General features: G+C 44.3%; 1 protein-coding gene across 1 annotated transcript; it reads right to left on the minus strand.

Annotated features, from left to right (window-relative positions):
- Positions 1-3,000: 3,000 nt before the first annotated feature.
- LOC119385074 (uncharacterized) lies at positions 3,001-8,986 on the minus strand. The gene is made up of 4 exons (XM_037652625.2): positions 8,839-8,986; positions 8,343-8,410; positions 5,436-5,522; positions 3,001-3,169 (listed from the first exon to the last, which is right to left on the minus strand). Exons 1-4 carry the CDS (start codon positions 8,955-8,957, stop codon positions 3,045-3,047), a joined length of 399 nt encoding a protein of 132 aa, XP_037508553.2. The 5' UTR covers positions 8,958-8,986; the 3' UTR covers positions 3,001-3,044.
- Positions 8,987-9,956: the final 970 nt, after the last annotated feature.

Here is a 9,956-nt window from a genome sequence, read left to right on the forward strand (position 1 = left end):
CAAACATGAAAAGCGTTAGTTGCTCCAAGAAGTAGGCGCGGATTAGATGGTATTTTATTGAATATCCTACCGACACGTGCTCGTAAACAGCACCATCCGCCAATAAGATTCGCGTTCACATTGTCGCTTTCGGGGCCTATAGGCGCCTTACAATTTCAATCCGTTGCAACAAGGCAGATTTGCGTCGCCGACTGAACTCCTGCAAAATCACATCTGCGCGTAACCAACGGTAGCTCGCCCACGGTCGACTGAAACACACCTGCGGTAACATAATCTTTTTTTCACTTTTGTGCCACACGCAAGCATCTGTTAACATTTAATAGCACACAGGGGTGGATACAGGATTTTTCCGAAGGGAATCAGCGTCACCACACAAGGAGAACCTGATATGGGCTCTTCTTAGGGTATAAATAAAAAAGAGAGTAGGGGGAGGGGGGGGAGGGGTCAGGCCATCCGGGCCGCCCCTCTGAAGTTGGCAGTAATAGCACATGAATAGCTTGAAAAATGCGCATAAGGAAGCAGTACGCGCACAAAGCATCCCATCAAATGCTACTTTGTTGAACTTCACAATTGAAAGCAAACTATGAACAACACGCTCCAGCACAATCGGTCCGTTCGCTGAGAATCGATGACGCGTACGAGCTACCTAACATGTAACTGTTATCGAACGTCATAAACAAAGTAATGGTGTCAACAACAGCGCAGGCATGCGCGAGTAGCGGCGATGCAGCACCTTTATACGAAGCCGGTTTGTCTGTGCCTGCAAGTACACGGCGCGAAAACTGCCTGGTTCTGGCATGACACGAAAGAGTGTTCTCTGATGAGTGCCGATGCTGTCGCATACCGCATCTATTAGGAACGGCGAGCATAAACACGGCGTTAATCGTAAGCAGTAGCCGGAGCAACGGAACGATCTGCCGCTTCTCGTCGGCCGCAAAGAAGTCTAATAACATATGGAGGCGAGTTTTTTGTAAACCTTTTTTCAGCATCCCAATTTCCTCAATTTCAGCAGCACGGCACACGAAAATACGTCGGCATTGCCGTTCCTATCAGCCGCCACACGTCGATATACGTACGGTCCGTGTGTGCACATGCAGAGTGCGCTTAGCCTTCAACATGGCGGAAATGCGCATGGCGTCTGCTGTATGGCAGCAGATTTTGCATAAGGTCTATAACAAAATCCCTATACAACCCAGGCACCTCTTTTAGCCAGCTGTTCTTTGTTTACGTTTTTCCTTATCAGTCACCTAATTTGAGACGCCAGATGATCCCAATAGCCGCCTCCCCTTCTTTCACCCCTCTTTCTTTCCCACTTGCTCTCTTCTCAACTTTCAGTGATTGAGCGAAGCGTTCATATACACAATAAGGTCGAAGTCTGGGTCAGTTGGTACATGACACGGAGGCAAAAACCAGTCAAAAGGACGCCGGACAAGGGGTAAAAGTGATACACACAACGACTGGTCGTTGTGTATCACTTGTATCCCTTGTCCGGCGTCTTTTTGACTGGTTTTTGCCTCAGGTCCATATACACGCCGCTAAGGAAGGTGGTTGCTGCTACCTTGATGAATACATGTCCACTCGTCCAAACGTTGGCTCCTGCAAGATTCCATGTTCAAGGACCTCTCGTCGCTTCAAACCTCCATCCACCCCTGAACTTCCGTGATGTTCCTATGGCGAGGACATAGTATGCATAGAGCGGGTTTACAATGTTATGGGTGGAACTTGGAAAAGATCGAACTAGTTCGCATTTCGCCAGTCTACGTACGACTTCAATGAACACATGAACAAATTTTCCGCTCCATTTTTGCTATGCGTTGAAGTTTATTAACTGTACTACATAACGACACAATGACTGTGTGAGCACACCATGATCACCAGGTGCCAAGAACATTTGGCGAGTAGGCACACAACAGTCATCACTTGATCAGTTGGGACGATCTTGCGATGATGAATGAAGAAAGAAAGGAGCCAAAGAGATGGCTGCTCACACTTGTGCTGATTCAGAAACCAACAACTGTTAATAGGAAAGACAATAAGATGTCTTAAGTTGGCGCCCAGTTATTGCGTTATTACAGGTATTGCGTTACAGTTATTACAATATGCCCACTACTTTGTCAACAATAATTTGCACGACTCCCGACACGCTCACTCACCCATTTCATTTCGCGTGTGACCGTATTTTAGATGCGAAGCAACGTATGGCGGAGTTCAATCCGGTGGTGGTGTGCGGCGTGACCACCCCTACTGCGCATGCGCGAACCCTCTCCACACACCCCTTCTCCCACCTATCCCCTCCCACACATCCCCTCTCCCACTTTCTCCCTCCCCTCTCCTCCCTCCCCTCTCCCACCTTCTTCCTCCCCTCTCCCCTTCCCCTCTCCCACTTTCTCTCTTTCCCACTTCCCCTCACCCGTTCCCTCTTTCCTCCCCCTCTCCACTTCTCTGAAACCCGGGCTCGACGTGCCGAAACGCTGCTTCGCATCGCCTCATGGTCCCCTTTAGCGGAGATGGCGTGATTTTTTCTCCTGGAATATGCCACCTCACAAGACAAACTATCATTTTATTTCCGAATGTGCGCTATACAGCGTTGCGCACGGACACGTTGCTGTCTCCATGATGAGTCCGTTCGGTTCACTCACAACGAAAGTAGCTGCGTTCTAGACACACCTGAACATCCCGAGAGGAAGAACGAGCCCCTGACGCCGCAATCCTTTTGTCCGAAGGCACCGTGTTCTGCAACGTGGAGCCACAATATGAAACACCCTACACTCAGGCGTGTATCCAGAAGTGCGGACCAAAACGTTGGAATCTAAAAATGCAGAGTTCTTCTTCTGGCTCTGTTTCGGACAAATTCTTGAAATGTTTGTGCCCACTTTTGTGCTTCTTTTAGATGCTCATTACATATGTAGAAATAACGAAGTCACAAGCAGGTATTTTCAACACGATTTTATTCCTGTTGGGAAAAGAGAAATGCTCTAACAAAACGGCGGTTCCTCATCATAGATGCTCCCTCAAAGAGGTGCTATTTTATCATGGCCATCCCCTTACACTTGACTGCAAGACTCTTTATCGTAAACCACAATTCCTGTGTTACAGTTCTTTCGAAATTCCTCTTCGCATTTGCTTGGAATGTTGTCCTTAGCCTCGTCCGTGGCCCATAAGAGGCAACCTGTAAAATGAATTTGTTTACCTTCACTTGGTTGTGTAAATCAATGAATGATCTTATAGTCCAATAGAGGATCAAAGAGCTCAAAATATCGTTCAGACAATCTTGCTTAAATTGAACAAAGTTGACGCATAATCGCCTAGCTGGAGTTATTGGGTTATAAAAGCCTTAGAACAGGCTACCTCGCACTTGCGTTCTGGTGGCAAGCAAACATCGCATACATGACTGTTCGCTTTCATGCATTTTATTTGACAGAAAAAACAACGTATCTTTCAATTTAGCGCAAACAAAACTCGAGCACAGAGTAGAAGACACAGAACACAAGTGTGCTCGTGTTTCTCCGCACTAAACTTAAAGATATGCAGTACAAGATAACCCAGCACTCGGTCTTGTAAGAATCGACGGCTCATATTGTGGCGTTGTACAAAGAAAATTTTGGCGTCGTATTTCATGACGACTTAGCTATTCTAAATTTGTCCGCCGTGAAGTAAGGATAGTAGTTAAATTTTTTCTAAATATTTGTACCGCAGTAATGCATTACTCAGAATTATGGAAGTAACTGCGAGTGAGAGTGCGAATATGTCCGACTTTGTGAAAACAAAACGAAAAGTCTAGAAGAAGCAAGAAACTAAATGAGCTAATAACGACGCTTCGGAACCCTTACTTGTTTCTGAGTCTCAATGTCCGACTAGGTAATATTTTTCACATCCAAGTGCGGTTTAATGCAATCTGAGACAATATGAACAGTCCATAAAACAATATGGTATTTAACAGTCCAATACTTGCTTGTGAAAGCTATCGTCTTTGTCATCATCAGTCTGTTTTATGTCCGTTACAGGACGAAAGCCTATCCCACTGATTTCGAATGTACCCTGTCTTGCGTAAGCTCATTTCATTTGGTGTATGCAAATTTCTTAATTTTATCGCCCCGCTTAGCTATCTGCCATCCTTGACGGCGTTTCTCTTCCTTTGATATCAATTCTGCTTCTCTAACTGACTATCGGTTACCTAGCTGTCCTTAGCGCAATGTGGTTTGCCCAAGTTTATTTTACTGATGTCAACTAGAACATCAGCTACCCCTGTTTTGTTATGTGACAAACTCTGTTCTTTTGGTAGATATCTGGATAATACGCCTCTAATTTTCTATTCCGGAATATATGTGATTCGGCCAGTACACGACATTTTTGAAATCTGAGTACATTGTGTTTCTTCTGACTTTGCCTTCAACCAGCTGTCAGCAATGGTAGCCGTTATAAAGAGATATCGGAATGGCCTATATTAATTAGCAACGAACAACTTTGTTTCATTTTTCTATTATATAGTGGACAGTGAAAATCACCACAATATATGTGATTAAATTTTGATCTTCTATAACGTGCGAATCATTGGCACCCTAGCGCACAATACGTGGAAGACTTATAGAACATTGTGTCAGAAGCAGTGATTTTTGTGACAGTGATCATTTGCAACCTACGCCATCAACCTGCGATCTGTGCTCAATGCAACGACGTGCTGCTCCTACAAGCACAAAGCAATGTGACTCATGTACATAAAGCAAGTAAATGAACACAGAGATGTCTTGTACCGCTGAAGATGTAGCGCCAGCTTAGTGCTCTCCAGAAATCAGCTTGATGTATATCGCAGGCCAGTGCACTACGCTTTAGGAAGTTGGCCGATTCTGAAGTCTAATCTGGTTGCGTGTAGGATGTTGCTAGGTTTAGCTAGGTGATGCTAGTTGGTTTCTAGGCTGCTTATACGTCTACGCTTTGGCAAGGTGGAGCTAGGTTTATCAGCGAACGCTGCCTCGTATCAGTACCATGTCTAATCACCCTGCTCTCTTCGTATTGCGAAGACAGCTATTGACGTGAGTAATACAACTACAGCAAGGGCAGCGAGGCGTATTTCGGCGACATATTGGCGATTACCGTGGTTTTCATAAACGTATCCGACAATTATACCGCAATGCGACGTTAAGTACCAGTTGGTAGAAAGAATAAGCTTTCGAAATGATAGGAAATGGAGCTACATCTGCCATCCGGAAATGCATTTCCAAACAATTATTTTTCAGCCAGGCAGTCAAACGGTTGTGCATATTGCTTGTAAATATGCGACGTCCACGCTCTACGTAATATTGCTAGAAGTTGGTGAGCTGTGGAAATGTGTTTATGCTACCTGTATATTACAATATTGCAATCTCTTAAAGCTACAAGTCATATCACAGCCATCTCGGTGAGCTCCCTGTGTAATCAGTGACACATGTTTTTCTTACGTGGTTTGTCATTATATGGAATATCCAATACGGCGCAGCTCTGATAGTCTGCGTAGATGCCTCTTGCCTCCAGTTTCCGGTCTTGAGCTGAAAAGGGTCACGGAATGCGACGTTGACACTTCGCCTTTCCTCAATTCACACCATTTGAAAGAAAAGGCAAACGTAACAGCCGGAAAATTCTATGTTACAAAAACCACCCAAAGAAGTTTGAATACTTGAGTGTAAAACTGTGCATCATTTATTTGCTATGAATATACAACTATTTTTCTGCAACTTCTTATTCGCAATTATTACATGAACTGTTACACAACACTATACTTGAAGAATAAACTTGCGTCATCAATGAAGCGAAAGACGGGCAGCCACCCAGAGTTATGGTTTTCGAAATGAATGGGCGCTGCATTTTCTTGAGACCAGTGGGTTTGTGAAGGTGACAGCGTATCATATTAAACCCTACTTTTCTGACGTCTTTACGCAGTAGAAGGTTGTATTCATGACTTCTCTTTTCCTACTGAGAACGCGTCTTCCTCTTCACTCTACGAATACCGGCAACTGCGTCTTTGTTTGCTTCTCCTTTCCCGTTATCCTATACACAGGGTGTTTCGTTTTGCAATGCAAATTTTTTATGAAAATGATAATACGCGAAGGCTCCTGTCGTCGACATAGAGCACACTCTAAATCTAGACGGAAGAACTTTGGCGCAATAAAGTAACCATGAAGGGCCTAATGAAGAAGAACTTGTTCTCATTTATTTATTTATTTGAAGGGAATCGTGTATATGCTAAAGTTTTTGGGTATCAGTTGAAGCGGTCGCCATTTTGTGGAAATCACAAGGTGTGTAGGTTAAGGTATTTATTACCAAGTTTTATTGGCGACTCCCAAATGGAAGAGTGCTACTAGTAGCCCAGGACTCTAAGAACAGCTATTGGAAGTCGAAGAGGCCTACAAAGCCGCAGAGAGACGTTCTTTTTGTGCCGACGTGGGAGCAGCCTGTTTCGGGCTGGAGCGCCTTCCGAAGCGCTTTAATAAAGTTTTTTCTATCCACCAATATCATCTTAGCGCGCCCAGTACAGGAAACGCGGCTGTTATTATTGGCTGTCTTATTGGTTCAGAATCAGCGCGTCGTCCATGTGGCTCTTGTCCCATTGTCTCTCTTGCACCGTCAACACGTTATCGCACATGTTTTAAATTGATTTCGCGAAGAGAATAATGGTCGTGCGATGAATATATTTCTATAATGAATATCATCTTTTTTGATAGGTTCTTAGATGTACGATTTATGCTCCTCTATAAACGACGTCCATGCGTCCTTTACGTAAGCTCACTTCCTACGAGCCTTGTAGAATGAGCATTTTGTTGCAGCTGAACAGACACTCTTGTGTTCATGTTTATAGTACTTCTTGTTTCGAATGAAATTGCGAACTTGCAAAAAAGTTTTAGTAAATAGAGATTTGTAATGTAATTTTGTGTTTCTTTTAGTACTTGCGCCGCCATAATAAAGCGTCAATAAGTAAGTACGCATCTTCCATGGTATCTCGCCATGGTGCTTTATCTGACGCAGTACTTCTTGATTCAACCATTCACCTAACTCTAAACTTCTTCCGAGAAATCATGACGGTTAAAAAAATGTGTAATGGTTTTCTCATGTACAGGTATGGTATATACCATCACCACAATATGCACTGTACGAACCATGGAATAAGGAACATATACTAAGATCAGCGTGGCTGAACGTTTCCTAACTGAATGTTCACGTATTGATCTTAAAGATTAGATAGAGGCATGGCGCAATCTAACTTTCGCGTTATATTGCCGGTATACAGTGTACGAACCAACTGTACCAGTTGATACACTACCTCGCAGGACTGTAGCACGAATGTTATTAATCAGTGCCTGAAGTATGTATACAGTTGTGTTGAAGCAAGTTGAGCGAGTAGTACGTTATCTCACGAAATGTTTTCTTAAACAGTGAAGTATGTTTTATCAAGCTGATACCTAGGCATGCACCTTCCATTCAACGTTCATTCGCCAGTGAAAAAATTGTTGCATTTGTGCACCTGCCTCGCGTAAACATTATTGCAGTAGCAATTGCACAGGTAGTCGAAGCGAGTTTTCGCCGTTGACGTCGGCGTCGGCGTGGTCGTCTGTATAATTTTCTACTTCGATCGCGCTGTTTTGTAAACAGAGCATGTACGACACGCTGTTGAATCGAGCAAGTCCTGCTAAGGAGCACAGGGCGGAGAGGCTGAGCTTGCTGTGGCAGGGGGCGATGTATTGTATCACGTCGGCATACTTCTCTTAGGGCTGTACACTGACCTAGCCTAGTGAATGGCACTGTTAGTGCTCATCGAGTGAGGTGTGTTCGCGTTCGCCGGGGCGCGCATTACACCATGCTTGTTAATTTAAAGAGTATGCATATGGACACAGGATTTAGTGACGTGAAGAAACTACAAACATTTGTATAGCTATTTATTGTATTTTTGTTCATTTCAAACTTTCACTTTGGAGCGCAACTATGGCCTCTTTATTACTTCCGGACTGTACGTTTAAATTTATGCACTTACTGAGCACACTCCTGTTTGGATATCAAAGAAGGTGATACCGTGTTACACAAGTAGGAGCCCATTGTACTAGAAATCACGTTGAGCAGCACTGACAATAGGGCGAGTTGGTACGGATGCAGGGCTTCAGAACGGCGCAACAAGGCATACGAAAAGATGAATGATCACACGAACACAAGCGCCGAACACAAGGTGATACCTTGTTGAAATGAGACCTACGGTAGCCTTAACACGAGATGCTAACTGGCAGCAAATTCTATGTCATATTGGTGTTCCACAGTTTATGTCTCGTGTTTTGTGCACTCATTTTCTCCAGTGTGCATTAAATTGATGATTCAAAAGTTACCATTGTTGACAGTGACCACAGCCTTGTCGGGTGCGTCTCCTTTCTCGAAGTGGACGGTGATGTTCTTCCTGAAATCACCGTTGAAGGATGCATGTATATCAGAAAACGGATGGAATATTACAAGGGCAGCCGCACTTGGCCTTTCTTATTGCGTCAAAGTGCCGCAATTACATAACTGGGTAATATAATGAAATTCCACAACGTTGAGACTAGTAAGACATGTTTGACGCGACGTGATCGTAACGCGTTTTCCGCTTTCTTGCGAATTATTTGTTTACGAGATGTCTAACTTGTCTAAATCGCTGTATTGGAGTGTATCTTGTCTAGGGGTTCTATTAGCGTATAACGTCTACAATATATAGTCTGTGGTAGTATGAGCTTTATTTGACCGAAGCAGTCTCACAATACAGGCAAGTACTTATTTTAAGGGTATCACGCCTTCTTTTGTTTCATCTGCTCAATCGCATATAAATGGTTGTAAAGTTTGATGACTTACTTCGGACGGCCATTTAGCCCCTTAAGAAGCCAAACATATTCGGCAACTGGTCCACTTTCGTCATAGCTTGTTCGCACGGCAGCCATACAATCGAGATCTCCATCATGGTCAGCATCCATTATGGCAACACCGTAAGGGTGTGTCGCAAATACCTGCAAATGCGGCAGTGATATTGAAACGGTGCGAAACAAAGTACAGGTACCAAAGTCAAATAACGAAAGCATAATACGTCAGACACAGACGAAGACACGTCACAAATTTTACTTGATTTTTCTGCGGGATAATAGGAGAAGGTTATCTCTTCAAGTTTAGCTAGCACACATACATACTACATTTCTTGTTATTCAGGCATTGCTATATTAAATAAAGTCAAAGCATGCTACAAATTCATGGATGATCACGATACTTCCGAATGCAAAATTAGAGCGCAGCAGGATGCTTGCTTCGGTGGTACGGATCCTTTGCTTGGGCGGCTCTTTTAGCAGCAGCGGTGCATATGATGCACGCCCAGTGGTTGCGTCGCTCATTGCTCAGGAAAGAAAGCGGAAACACGAGAACTCGTGTCTCGTATGGAGTGCATTGGGCGTTACAGCACGGAATAGTTATTGAGATCAGTATGACACGAAGAAGAAAAGGTTAATAGTACGGTCTTTAATCAAGCGCTCGATTTTCCCGCTCTTGTTCCGCGTTGCGGCTTTCTGTGAAGCGAGTTGGCAGGGCAGCTTGCTTCCTACTTGCCTTTGTCAGCGTCACCTAGTAGTTCGCCGCTCAGCAGACTGCCCGAGTTGTTTCCGCTGTGACATATTCCGGTGGATAACATTTCGGTCGGCCAATGAATGCTCCAACAAATGGCACATCCCGCGAGCACCGAAGTGCACCTGGTATGTGCTTGTACTTGGCAGCAAATGTTTGCAATGTGGGAATTTTCCTGATGTGTAGAACGCACCATGTCTGCTTCACATATTGTACTACACTTTAACGAGTGGCTGTGAGAGTAGTGACGGGGCTATTCGTCGTCAACCCTCACTTCCACCCGCATCTGGCGAATGGCTTCCCGCCCGTCTCTCATTGACCTCCGCCCCTCTCTCACTGAGCGAGAGGCGGAAAGCCATCCGCCA

This window comes from Rhipicephalus sanguineus, chromosome 3 (assembly GCF_013339695.2).
Source record: "Rhipicephalus sanguineus isolate Rsan-2018 chromosome 3, BIME_Rsan_1.4, whole genome shotgun sequence".
Taxonomy (NCBI): Eukaryota; Metazoa; Arthropoda; class Arachnida; order Ixodida; family Ixodidae; genus Rhipicephalus; species Rhipicephalus sanguineus.